The sequence below is a fragment of the Peromyscus californicus genome, unplaced genomic scaffold, assembly GCF_007827085.1.
Source record: "Peromyscus californicus insignis strain IS unplaced genomic scaffold, ASM782708v3 Scaffold_5__1_contigs__length_169319896, whole genome shotgun sequence".
NCBI lineage: Eukaryota > Metazoa > Chordata > Mammalia > Rodentia > Cricetidae > Peromyscus > Peromyscus californicus.
Window position 1 is genome coordinate 134,599,355 of NW_026294573.1, and position 14,998 is coordinate 134,614,352.

General features: G+C 38.7%; 1 protein-coding gene across 5 annotated transcripts in view; it reads right to left on the reverse strand.

Moving 5' to 3' along the window:
• Nucleotides 1–6,593: 6,593 nt before the first annotated feature.
• Nucleotides 6,594–14,998, reverse strand: part of Pcmtd1 (protein-L-isoaspartate (D-aspartate) O-methyltransferase domain containing 1) — an 81,289-nt gene continuing 72,884 nt past the window's right edge. For all 5 annotated transcript variants that reach the window (XM_052718781.1, XM_052718780.1, XM_052718777.1 and 2 more), the window contains one exon: nt 6,594–9,729. In XM_052718781.1, the coding sequence (XP_052574741.1) occupies nt 9,359–9,729 (371 nt within the window). In that variant the 3' untranslated portion in view covers nt 6,594–9,358. The remainder of the gene's footprint in view (nt 9,730–14,998) is intronic.

Here is a 14,998-nt window from a genome sequence, read left to right on the forward strand (position 1 = left end):
GGAAAAATAGACGCCAGGAAATTATCAAAGTGAGAGCTGAAATCAATAAAATAGAAACAAAGAGAACAATACAAAAAATTAATGAAACAAAGAGTTGGTTCTTTGAGAAAATCAACAAGATAGACAAGCCCTTATCCAAACTAACCAAAAGACAGAGAGAGAGCATCCAAATCAACAAAATCAGAAATGAAAAGGGGGACATAACAACAGACATTGAGGAAATCCAGAGAATCATCAGGTCATACTTCAAAAACCTCTATTCGACAAAACTGGAAAACCTAAAAGAAATGGATAACTTTCTGGATAGGTACCACATACCTAAGTTAAATCAAGACCAGATAAACTATTTAAATAGTCCAATAACCCCTAATGAAATAGAAACAGTCATTAAAAGTCTCCCAACCAAAAAAAGCCCAGGACCAGATGGTTTCAGTGCAGAATTCTACCAGATCTTCAAAGAAGAGTTAATACCAATACTCTCTAAATTGTTCCACACAATAGAAACAGAAGGAACATTACCAAACTCCTTCTACGAGGCTACAATTACCCTAATTCCTAAACCAAACAAGGATACAACAAAGAAAGAGAACTACAGACCGATCTCCCTCATGAACATTGATGCAAAAATACTCAATAAAATACTGGCAAACAGACTCCAAGAACACATCAAAACAATTATCCACCATGATCAAGTAGGATTCATTCCAGGGATGCAAGGGTGGTTCAACATACGAAAGTCCGTCAATATAATACACCATATAAACAAACTCAAAGAAAAAAACCATATGATCATCTCACTGGATGCAGAAAAGGCATTTGACAAAATCCAACACCCCTTCATGATAAAGGTATTAGAGCGATCAGGAATACAGGGAACATACCTAAACATAATAAAGGCAATTTACAGCAAGCCAACAGCCAACATCAAATTAAATGGAGAGAAACTCAAAGCAATTCCACTAAAATCAGGAACGAGGCAAGGCTGTCCACTCTCCCCATACTTATTCAATATAGTACTTGAAGTTCTAGCCAGAGCAATAAGACAACATAAGGAGATTAAGGGGATACAAATTGGAAAGGAAGAAGTCAAGCTTTCCCTATTTGCAGATGACATGATAGTATACTTGAGCGACCCCAAAGATTCCACCAAGGAACTGATACAGCTTATAAACACCTTCAGCAACATAGCAGGATACAAGATCAACTCAAAAAAATCAGTAGCCCTCCTATATACAATGGACAAAGAAGTGGAGAAGGAAATCAGAGATACATCACCCTTTACTATAGCCACAAATGGCATAAAATACCTTGGGGTAACACTAACCAAGCAAGTGAAGGACCTATATGACAAGAACTTTAAGTCCCTGAAAAAAGAAATTGAACAAGATGTCAGAAAATGGAAAGATCTCCCATGCTCATGGATAGGCAGGACTAACATAGTAAAAATGGCAATCTTACCAAAAGCAATCTACAGATTCAATGCAATCCCCATCAAAATACCAACACAATTCTTCACAGACCTGGAAAGAATAATACTCAAATTCATATGGAAAAACAAAAAACCCAGGATAGCCAAAGGAATCCTGTACAATAACACAACTTCTGGAGGCATCACGATCCCTGACTTCAAGCTCTACTATAGAGCTACAGTAATAAAAACAGCTTGGTACTGGCATAGAAACCGACATGTGGACCAATGGAATCGAATTGAAGACCCTGACATTAATCTGCACACCTATGAACATATAATTTTTGACAAAGAAGCCAAAAATGCACAATGGAAAAAAGAAAGCATCTTCAACAAATGGTGCTGGCAAAACTGGATATCAACATGTAGAAGGCTGCAAATAGATCCATATCTATCACCGTGCACAAAACTTAAGTCCAAGTGGATCAAGGACCTCAACATAAATCCAGCTACTCTGAACCTGCTAGAAGAGAAAGTAGGAAGTAGTCTTGAACGCATTGGCATAGGAGACTACTTCCTAAATAGAACACCAGTAGCACAGACTCTGAGACAAACAATCAATCAATGGGACCTCTTGAAACTGAGAAGCTTTTGTAGAGCAAAGGATACGGTCAACAAGGCAAAGCGACAGCCTACAGAATGGGAAAAGATCTTCACCAACCCCACATCTGACAGAGGACTGATATCCAGAATATATAAGGAATTCAAGAAATTAGACATCAAAATGCCCAACAGTCCAATTAAGAAATGGGCTATAGAGCTAAACAGAGAATTCTCAACAGAGGAAACTCAAATGGCCGAAAGACATTTAAGGAACTGCTCAACATCCCTAATCATCAGGGAAATGCAAATCAAAACAACTCTGAGATACCACCTTACGCCTGTCAGAATGGCTAAGATCAAAAACACTGAAGACACCTTATGCTGGAGAGGATGTGGAGCTAGGGGAACTCTCCTCCACTGCTGGTGGGAATGCAAGCTTGTACAACCACTTTGGAAATCAATATGGCGCTTTCTTAGAAAATTGGGAATCCATCTCCCCCAAGATCCAGCTATACCACTCTTGGGCATATACCCAAGAAATGCTCAACCACACCATAAGAGCACTTGTTCAGTTATGTTCATATCAGCATTGTTTGTAATAGCCAGAACATGGAAACAACCCAGATGCCCTTCAACTGAAGAATGGATAAACAAAATGTGGTACATATACACAATGGAATACTACTCAGCAGAGAAAAACAATGGCATCATGAGGTTTGCAGGCAAATGGATGGATCTAGAAAAAATCATCCTGAGTGAGGTAACCCAGACTCAGAAAGACAAACATGGTATGTACTCACTCATAGCAAGATACTAGACATGAAACAAGGATGACTTGTCTGCTACTCACATCACCAGGGAGGCTACCTGGAAAACAGGACCCCAAGAAAGATACAGGGATCACCCAATGACAGAGAAATGGAATGAGATCTACATGAACAGCCTGGACATGAGTGGGGGTAATGAAAGGCGAGGGTTGAGGGAAAGAGAGCTTGGGGGAGCGGGAGATCCCAGCTGGATCAACAACAGAGAGGGAGAACAAGGAATAGGAGACCATGGTAAATAAAGACCACATGAGAATAGGAAGAAGCAAAGTGCTAGAGAGGCCCACAGAAATCCACAAAGACACCCACACAACAGACTGCTGGCAGTGGTCGAGAGACAGCCCGAACTGACCTACTCTGGTGATGGGATGGCCAAACACCCTAATTGTTGTGCTAGAAACCTCATCCAACTACTGAGGGATCTGGATGCAGAGATCCATGACTAGGCCCCGGGTGGATCTCTGGGAGTCCAATTAGCGAGAATGAGGAGGGTTTATATGAGCGAGAATTGTTGAGACCAAGGTTGGATAAAGCACAGGGACAAATAGCCAAATGAATGGAAACACATGAACTATGAACCAATGGCTGAGGGGTCCCCACTGGATCAGGCCCTCTGAATGGATGAGACAGTTGATTGGCTTGATCTGTTTGGGAGGCATCCAGGCAGTGGGACCAGATCTTGTGCTCATTGCATGAGTTGGCTGTTTGAAACCTGGGGCCTATGCAGGATTGTTTGGCTCGGCCTGGGAGGAGGGGACTAGACCTACCTGGACTGAGTCTACCAGGTTGACCTCAGTCTGTGGGGAAGGCTTTGCCCTGGAGGAGATGGGAATGGGGGGGGGGGGTTGGGGGGAAGGTGAGGGGGACGGGAGGGGGGAGAACAAGGGAATCCGTGGCTGATATGTAGAACTGAATTGTATTGCAAAATAAATTAATAAAAAAAAAAAAACCTAAAAAAAAAAAAAAAAAAAAAAAAAAGTGGGTGGAACTAAAAGGCTCCACAAGAAGCAGGTAAGCTAGGTCTGCCACAAGGTTTGGTGGAGTCAAAGAGGAAGGACAGGTCTCTGCAAATGGTCTGCTACAAGGCTGGGGATAAAATGGGGAATTGGAATTTGAGGACTGGAAGATTGAAGATGGACTCCCTGATTCCCAGGCCAGCAGGGCTCCAGGTAAAGACTGCCTTGGGGTACTGGTCCCTGAGACAAATGTGTTAGGGAGGAAGAGCATATACACAAAGAATTTGGATAAGGTCATATAGATGAGGCTTTCTGCCTCCAGGCTCCCTGCTCCCTTTATAGCATTTGAATTGGATATCTGCCTTCTGCAAACATACTCTTTAGCTAACATCCAAAGACAGGGCCAGCTCCAAACAAAGCATCCAAGGACAAGCCATGAACAGAATAGCTGGCCAGAATACCTGCTAGGTGCCTGAAGCCCCTGAATTATGGTAAAACATCCTTTTGAAGATAGCCTGGCTCCTAGGCCAAGTGCCTGGCTCCTAGGTGCATAGCTTTGCTTCTTGTGCAAATCAAGCTCAGAACTCCCCTCCTCTTACAGCCCAAGAGCAAAGCTGTGATGCAAATTGACTAGCTATCAATTTGCTAGTACTCCTCCCCCACCCTGTCAGAAAAACTGTGGCATAGGAAAATAGAGGCAGTTTTATTTTAGTGACTTATAGATTTCTTTACCCAACCACCTGTAAGATTGTAGTTTGAGCACATTTATGATAAGACTCATGTTTTCACCTAACCACTTATAAGAATATATTTCTAGCACATAAATTTCTTTTCTGATTTATTCCAGCCCTTATCTGATTCAAATTCTATTCACTCCCCCTTTGGGTTGCAAATGAAGTCGACCAGGAAGCTTCTGGTGGAAACCTTGAAAGTCTTGTATTGTATTGTAAACATCAGTGTTGCTATTTTGGGGATATAGACTGGTTCCTAGGAGGACAGGCAGAATTATGGTGGCAGATGAATAAACCAGTTGAACCAAACAGCTCCATGTATTTAGATTCTTTTCCCATAAATCATTCGTGCCATTAGTAGTGTCTCTTCGGGGCCCCTGGGAAGGAAATTAAAAAAGGCTGGACCTCAAAATTTCTGAAAGCTGCTTAGCTGTATTGTCCTGTTTATCTCATCACTGTGACTCCAAGGTCTTCCATAGTCCTCCCACCCCAACAACTCTGCTTCAGGATGGTTATGGTCATGTCAAGTTCAGCAGACACTGCTTACACTTTTAGGCCACCCTGGCCTACATAGCAAGCTCCAGGGCAGCCAGGGATACACAAAGTAGATGCTGACTCAAAAACAGAATTCTGCTCTTAGTTGTATCCGTCAGAAAAACACAGCCAGGAGGCATGCACAACAGAATTTCATGAACTATCTTCATGAAAAAGAACTGTCTTGTAAAATAAATGGTGAACTCTGAACTTAATGATATACAGCATATCTCAGAAAGGTAATGTGTAGGGTATGATTCCAGCACATGTGAAGAAAAAGTTATATGAGTATACTAATAAAAGTACATGGTAAAAGAACACCAGAAGGAAGGCTGTATAAGCAGAGCCATCCCAGAGAAGGAAAAAACTGAAAGGCTGGTAAAACTTACAGCAGGACAGAACTGATCATACATACATGTACCTACACATACACTGAATTCAATTTCTCATAATTTGCTTACACTTTATTTTTATCTATTTTTTTTTTTTTTTGAGATGGGCTTTCTCTGTATAGCTTTGGAGCATACATGTCCTGGAATTCCCTCTGTAGACCAGGCTGGCCTTGAACTCAGAAATTCACCTGTCTCTGCCTCCCAAGTGCTGGGGCCACCACCGCCCGGCCACTTTCTTTTTTTTTTTAAAGGTTTATTTACTATGTATACAGTGTTCTACCTGTATACCAGGAAAGGGCATTAGATCTCATTATAGATGGTTGTGAGCCACCAAGTAGTTGCTGAGAATTGAAGTAGGGACCTCTGGAAGAAGAGCCAGTCCTCTTAACCTCTGAGCCATCTCTCCAGCCCTGCTTACACTTTATATTCTAGTATTTTACACTCAACAAAATTCTATAGCTTCAAGGATGGCAAGAGTCAAAAGAAGTTAGATGTCCAAAGATGGATACCCACCCACATTTTTTCAATACACCCAAGTCACTTAGAAGTTACTTTGCAGCAGGCTACATGGCTCAGTGGGTAGGTACTTGCTGCAGATGCCTGACAACCTGACTTCAAGCCCAGCATACACACACAATTTTAAATGTCTCCTTTTGCTGAAAAGCCTTACCTCCTTACTTGGCTTCACAAGCCCCCTTGGAATAGCAGAACAATTAAAGTTTAAGAGAGAGGCATCAATTCCAGAGGGGAGCAATCAGTGGTGAGGACAAGTCCACAACTGGAGAAGTAATTTAACCTTTGATTGACTTCTTTGGGCCACCTTCCAGGACTGCTCACTTATACCTACCCATGCTCCTTGTTTGAATTCTTCTCAACCCAAAGCTCATGTTGATATATTAGAGACAGGACAGGTTTGGGGTCACTAGATTACTGTGTTGTCACCTATGTAGCTACACTGAATAAATCCCTTTCTGCTTTTCTCAATGCCCATTTCTTTAACTGGGGTGTTTAGATAGGAACTGAGTGTTGCCAATGAGGTCAATAGTCAGGACTTCTGCTCTGAAAACTGTGGCTAAATATGTGTATGCACTGTAATTGTTTGAACTCAAAAATAAGAGAAAAAGAAAAGGCATGCCACTGCATAATGCTGTGTAATGATGTGATGTTTATTTAAAATGATTTCCCAATTTGTCCAACAATTTATCACACTTTTACTTTCACCTCAATTAACACACTTTTATATTTTATTTTAACCATGTATGCTATTTATTAATATCCGATTCCAGGATGTTGACCAGTGAGTAGTACACAGTTCAATTAGACCCTTGGTAGCTACGGTGTCCTTGCTGGATTCTTGGGATTTTGGTGATGGTGGCTGCTCCTTCAGGTCCTGTCTCCAACCTGCTGCAAGACTTTAGCAACACACACCTCCACTCAAGGCCTCTTTGTTGTCTTCAAAAGATAAATATAAATGTATTTTTGTCTGTATGTAAGTCCATGAGATTATTTCCCATCATTTTCATATACTCTGTTTTGTTTTTGCTCTTTGAAGAAAAAACTTATTTTTCCTCTGTAACCCCTGATGGCCTCAAGTCTGAGGTATTACTCTTGCCTTGGCCTCAAGTGCTATTCTAGGTGTGAGCCACTCACATATGGCTTACCTTCACTCACATTTTTGTTTATTTCTTTTTACCTTTTTCTTATTTTCTTTCATTTACTTTTATTTCATCGGTAATTGCTACTTCTTTACCTATAAAGCATAACTTTCCACACTCAAATAAACATGATTTCATTAAAAATAAGCACAAACCCAAATATTCTTAATCTAATGGATGAGTCAATAGATAAGTCTGCTTTTCTTAAATTTTCATGTATTCCTACCTTTAAAAGCCAACCATAAAGTCACACCTGAAAAATAAATGAATTTAAAAGAATAAAATACACATTTCAAAAACAAAAAAATGCAATGATCAAGACAATCTACTGTACAATTTACAAAGTCAACAGAAGACAGCATAAAAACAGCCATCTTCAAATATATCCTTAACATCACTCTCCTAAATAATACCATTGAAGATCATGGATTTTCAGATATCTGTACATCAGCTCCAAGAAAAAAAATAAAGAGATGTGGATGACAGGATGGGAAGATTAAAAACTTTTCCCACATAAAACTACATGTGTATCAGAAATTCAAGATTAAACTTCTAGAACAAATTTTTAAACATAAAAGTTTGTTGGTCTGGGGATAAATCTCACAGAGTGCTTGCCTAGCACGCCTTAGGTCCTAGTCCTGGGTTTAATTCCCAGTACCACTTGGGTGGGGGGGGATGTCTTTTTCCTTTTTTGGATAGAAATAAGAGAGGATATTCCTTAGTAATAATTGGACATACCCATTCTGCCAAGAGCCAAATGAATTTCTTCCATAACACTGTCTCTCACATTACTAAAACAGTATCAATTATTTGGGTCAATTTCAAGTTTGAAATATTTTAACTGATTCGTGTATACAGAATTATTGGAGCTGAGTTTATTCAACTATTTGAAACATCATGACTGTGTTTCCTTTGGCAAATCTGAGTGGCTGCTCTGACAGTGATATGGTGAGAATAAGTGAGACACTTGAAATCTTCCCTTTAAAAACACATAATCTGTATGATATTAAGTAGTAAGTAGGTCACATCTCACGTCTTCTTAACAAGGAAGAACTGGGTGCAAACCTTATGAGGAAAGAACTAGTAACAACATGCACTGCCTGTTTTAGCACTGACACCCTACATATGTTAAGAATGTAACAGTAAAGCAAAAAATGAAAACCATTATCATTTTACCAAAGAAACAAAACATAGAAGGGAGGAAATGAGCTTGGTGTGGGTCAGAGATCCCACTATGATTCTGAACCAAATTTTAAACACAAAGGCATCTACATACAACTTCCATGACTATTTATACTGGAAAGATTCAAAACAGAAAAGGTGAGCATGGCCTACCTTGTTAAAGACAAATATCCACATAACTAAAAGTCCCATAAAGTGCTTCAGCAGACTACATCATTCCCCCTGTTACTGAAGGTACCTAATAAGTGAGTCACTTAATGTGACTTACTGTCTGCATTCAGAGGCAAATGAGACAATGGAAATCTTTTAAAATCTAATACTTTATAAGTACAAAAAAGCAATCCTAAATATACTACCTTTTAGAATTCTAGAATATCTGTAAATACTGAGAACACAAGGGGCCCACACAAACTAGCTGTGTTAAGTAGTCATTTCCTACTTTAATATTCACTTGCTGTGCTCTTAAAATCTCTATGAGAGAAGCAGGAATTTTCCCTGTATCTTTTGGCAATAGATTCAAAAAGCAAATGTTTCAGGCCTGTAAAATTTCATGAAGTCTGAAGTTTTTAAAGCTAAATTATTGAATATCTTGAATTATTACTGCACTGAGATGTTGCCTGGAATATGTCTACAACAAAAGTAAGGTAAGCAGATCTACAAGCACTTACTTTCCTTATTAGATAAGCGAACTTACAAAAGAAATGCAAAATGCAATTTAAATAAGCCTATATATGTGTGATAATCTATCAACCTCTTATAGAGTGAAATCCAATGCCCAACACTAAAAATCTGTGAAAAACCAGAAGGGCATTACTGTACACAAAGTCCTGACTACTGATGCATTTCACTTTGAGATCACTGAGCTAAAACAGCATTTCCTCAAGATTTAAGAAAAATAGATTAGGAAACAGACTCTTTTAAATCACTGAATACATCATTTCTGTCATTAAGAGAAATAACTTAAGCTTTTTTCTGCAATAATTCATTCTAATGAAATAATTCTCTAACTCCTAATAAACACTACATTTACAAGAGTAAGGGAATTATCAGTAGGCATTCTTCCTTGTTTTAAGTTATTTGTCTCTAAAATATGTCAAGTAAGCTTTTAAAGACTCAGGGAGCGGCAGCTTCATGATCTTTTCCCTCAGTAAGTTCTGAGGTGGCTCCTCATGCTTCATGGTTTCACTATGATCTTTCTCTTCTTCTTCTTCTTTGCTGTCTTCTTCCATTTTTTCATCCTCTTCACTGTCTAGGGGCTGAGGAATAAGCTGATTACCTACAAATACATAAGTGTTAATTCTTTGTTTAACTCTCTTTCTTTTCCTCTTGGGTGGAGCCCTTTGCGGAATTCCCTTGGCCTGCATCTCATCATTTATGAAGTTTCTAAGCGTACGTCGAATATAAATACGAGCCAAGTCTTGGAGATTCCTGACAGCACATGGGGCTAAAAGCAAACAGAAAAAAGAAAACATTATATACTGTTTGTTTCTTCACAAACTTATAAAAACCCTCAAACTATAAAAAAAAAATATATTGAGAACATTTAATACACAATGACAATGCACACTGAGCAGGGCAGGCAGTACAAAAAATGAGGTGAATATCCATGTTGCTATCTATATGCATGCAGAATGTCAAGAATAATAATAGTAATAATTTAGAAACAGAGTAAGGACAAAATGGTAAGTACATTAGAGATTTTTACCCTGCATATTATTTTATGCTGGTTTTTTGATTGTTTGTTAGATAGAGGGGAGTTGATCACAACCCCATTCATAACTCCAATTCCAAAGGATCTGACACCCTCTTCTGGTCTCTGAGAGACCAGGCATGCACATGTTGCACATGTATACATACAGGCAAAATACTCATACAAATAAATTAAACATAAATGCAATTTTTTACTTAAAAAAATGAATGAATCATATGGAGACAAATACTTAACTGGAAAAAGTCAAGACATTTCAATAGCTGCCTAAACTCTGAAAGCTGTAGGGGGTGCTCACATAATGTGTGTATGGTGGGAGAGAGTAACAGGTAGAGGGAGGCAGAGAGAAAGTAAGCAAGCGTGGACATTGGTTCATGGCAAAGGACCATCAGGTAGGAGTTGTGAATACACAGACTCCCACTATAAGAGGCACTGCTTTAAGACACTAATGTTTACAAATGTATCACAAAGTGGAGGAAGAAGGACCGTACATTCAACTGTACAAAATCCCAAGTGTGCCTTCGATGCAAAACTGTTCAACAAATTACTTAACAAACTACTTGTTAAACAATAGGCCAGTCACATAAGAACTCATTTAGATACATGACTGGCTTAAACTAGAAAAGTTCCTGAATACAAGTAGAATACATTTGTGGAAAAGATAGGTTAAAAAGATGGGAGAAGGGATGAAAAGGGTGAAAAAAAAAGAGAGAGAGAGAGAAACAGAATGTGAAGAAAACAAAACAGCAATCATGTAACAGGTAGTTCTTGCCTAGATGTGCAATAGCTTTCTACTAGCTGGGGCAAAGGCCTCCCTGAGGAGACTGTCAGCCAGAGTCTAAGGGAGCTGAATCACTTAGCAGCCATGAAAATGATCTGGGGCATAGAGAACAGCAAAGCCCTAATAGGTGAATGGGCTTCATGGGCTCAAGGATCATTTACTGTGTAGGTTGTGATGTTTGGAACGGCAGGTCAGTTGAACTCTTGATCAGAGCTATGGCCACAATGACAGGAAGGGGCAAGACAGAAGATGAGAGACAAACAAAATATTGATATATAAGAGAGCACAGAAACAAATTGGCTATGGTGGTTAAAAGCAAAAGTATCAACCAAAGAAAGCATCCAGTGTCTAGCCTAGCTTTGTGGGCAGGAGCCAGTATCAGATACAAACAGGGTAGACACAAAGAGGAGAACATGACAAGAGGAAACTCAAGTGTTTGCCTGTACTGAATCTGAGATAGCTATCGCTATCAAAGGTCATTTCAGGAACAGTATCAGCAAGTACAGGACACAAGAGGGTTGCCAGGACTTCCTCTGGCCTTTGCATATCTGCATAGGCATATGCATCCCCACACAGGTGTACTGCATAACATACATAAAAAAATAAGCATTTTCTTGTACATTATTAAAAGCCTTAATAATATACTTCCCAGTGGCTCAGAAGAGAAACTACAAACAGCGAGAACTATTTTCAGGAAATGAATCTAAGTGACCAAGCTTTTTGTCCATCTACTTTATTCCTCTGGGATAAAATCCTACCAACACAGCTTCAGTTCTGTTCTCGTGCCTAGCTCCTTTCTTGCCTGATTTCTCTCTATATTCATCTACTGTTCTTCCCTCTAAGTTCTGTTTTAATTCTGCCTCATCTAGGTCCTTCTCTCTTGTTCTTACCCAGCTAGTACTTCCCCATCTGGCTCTTCCTCATCTTCCATCTCATACACATGTTCTCTCTGGTCAAAATCCTCCTTATCCCTCTCCGTTCTCCGTCCTCAAGTTCTCAACTCCTTTCTTCCTCTTCATCTCCTTATAACTCTAAATCCTCTCAAGTCTCTGAGGTGTTCAGTTACAAACCCAATCCATAGCAATCCTCCCCCTCCAGCCAGGTCACCAGGCTTGAATTCCTACAGGGTCATAAAGGCAGGTAAGAATTTTCCTCAGGCAGTGACCATCAGGCTTTCTTTTACAACTTGAAAATGGAGTGGTTAAAGGAGGAGGCCAATTGAGAGCTAATGATCAGTTAGTATATCAAGAAGGGGATCTATGTGCTCAGTCTACTTTCCTGGAAGCAGTTAGGTAAGAAATTAGGAGTCTATTAGTAAGGTTGTAAGGAAGGAGGGTCTCACCCTAAATTGCACAAGAAATAAAGCTATCCTCCCGACCTAGGAGACAGGTGTTGTTTCTTTTGGCCTTGGATGCTTGATAGGTATTTTAGATAAACACACTATTAGGAGTTCTTGGAAGCATGCGTAGCATTACAAGAAAATCACTGTAGGAATCAGCTAATATATATACAAAAGCTAAATTATCACCAAGACTTCTTAAGGCATGGCTTGACCTTTGGAGAAGTCCTTGACTTTTCCAAGTAGGCATTTGTGACAGTAGTTCAGTTCCATTACGTTCTCATGCGGCTTGCAGCAACATTTATTTTAAAAAAAAAAAAAAATCTATTTCTTTACAGCCAGACCTAGAGAGTGACACCCTGTCTCATAAAAATAAACAATTAAAACAGCAAAAAGTGAAAGATTGAGAAAATTGATTTATTTAGGTTGAACCATACAAAAACATTTTGGTTTCCCTAAACAAACAAACAAACCAAACCCTAACTTCAAATATTAAATAAAAATATTTTTAAAATATTAATTCCATAGAAACCAATGTGATAAAATTTTATAATTTATTATGTATTCTCTGATCCTGCCTGAACTTAAATATAACCTTCTTTTTGAAATTTTAAATCATATTTCTATGGTTTTATATGCATATAAACAACATACACATAAAACCATGGAAAGAAATATGATTTTAAGTCAAGTAAAAATTGTGATAAATCAAAGGAAAAATTATAACTTCACTTTAATAAGCTACTGAATATGAGCAGTTTTACTGTTAAAAGAGCCATTTGGCACAGGGTTTACATACATATTACTTTTAGGGAGTTTGGGGACCAGTGTTCTAGTCCATTCTAATTCTCTGTAATTATCAGGATAATATTCTATGAACAAAGAGATACTGTGATTTATTTTAGTAGAAATGGAAACTTGCACTTATTCTCCATTCTTTCAAGGAATTTTAGCAAATAGCAATTTTTAAAACTTTTTTATCATTGATTATTATACAAATTTTTGTTTGGGGACAGCAACTCTCAGAATTCTCAACCTACTTTTGGAGACTGCTGTTTACATATGGAAATAATTAATACCCAAAAAGTGCCCTGGGCCTAAGATTAACATCTATCTTTTCATGCCAATCCAATTTCATAAATCCTCCCCCTTTTCCCATGAAAATTATTTCTACTGAAAATGTATTTCAGGGGAAAGATAGATTCCCCTCTACATTCCAACTGATCCTATTTCACTAAGTGTTTATCTGTCTGTCTTCTAGTATGTAGGATGATTGTGTGTGTGTGTGTGTGTGTGTGTGTGTGTGTGTGTGTATGTGTGTGTGTGTGTGTGTTTGCATCTGGACACACACATGCCACAGCACATGTATGGAGATCAGAGAATAGCTTTCAGGAGTTGGTTTTCACCTCCTCTGTGGGTTCCTGGGATGAAATTCAGGTCATTAGCCTTGTTCTGCAAATACCTGTAGCCACTGAGTCTTTGCTGGCTCCTGCTGAGTTTATTTCTAGTTTATATTCATATATACTCAAGCAAATATTCAATAGCCGACAGTCTTATTTGCCATGTCTATTTCTTGTGTAGGGGGATGGAAACAGATACCTTGCACACTGTCCATGCCAATCATCAGTTACATTAGCATGCAATCATTATTTACATCTAAAACTCATAAAAGCTAACCTAAAGGAAGTATCAGATAAAAAAGAAAATAGCTATTGCTACAACTGTGAAGCTTTCAAGAATAAAGCACTTCCACTGGCTACTGCACAAAACTGCAGAGCCTAATAGAAAGAAATGTGCTTACACACAAAGTACCTGCTGCGCATGCATAAGGACACTACCACAGGCACCATGTACCACAGAGGTTTCTATTACTTTCCATTGGGATATGATAAACTAAAGTGTCAAAAATAACCACAATTCTATTTTTTTAAAAAATTGGAGGGAAAACAGCTTTATGTTGTTATTTCTTCTGTTAGCTAGTAATTTAAGTAAGTTCAGTTAGTACAGAATGGCATGTGTATGCAGACTTCATCAAACAACCATAAAACAGGTACAAGGACTCTACACTCATTTGATTGTGGTGCTGGAAAACCAGCACATATTCTTGCTTTAAGTAGTCTGGAAGGATGTGAATGCTGCAGTCTAGTAACTTCAAATTTCTAACAGAATGAGTCTCCTTTTTTCTTTAACCATTCTTATTTTTAGTTTTCCTGTTGTATGTGGATGTTTTTAATATGCTTTGTCTCTTGTACCGTGTTATTACCAAGTCAATAAACAGATTGTTTAAAAGTTGGTTAAGAACAGTTTCTAAATTATGAAAATTTCAAAAATTTTCAGAACTGAGAGCTTAATCTCTTTCTAAATGAGATGAAAATAAAAACACAGGAGTCAAAATGGATGGACTTTATAAATCCTTAAAAGTAGTCATCATGTCTCCCTAGCACTCTCTAGGGTCCAGGTAAAGAAACCTTCAAGCCACTGACATCCCCAGAGAGTGATACCACAGGCCCCATAGGTCTCTGTATCTTCTCTCTCAATTTTCCCAGGCAGAGAAGAGTTTGAGGTATGACTGTGTTAAAAAACAAAACAACAATAAAAAACTGCTGACCACCTATGTCTCTGACACTGCCACAAAATGCATACACAATAGCTAGTCTCTGCTCACCCATGTGCACGCCTCCTGTAATTGGGTGGATGTCTAAGAGAACTATGCAAATCTAAGCTTCTCCCTCTCAATGGCCCTGCTTGGTAATCAATCTGACACAGCAACCATTAAGCTATCTGACCTCAGGAGTCTATCACTCAAATGATAAAAACTGGAAATGGTATGACTTAATGAATTTCCCAGGACTCCCAACACTGTTTTTTACTAACCATTATTACAG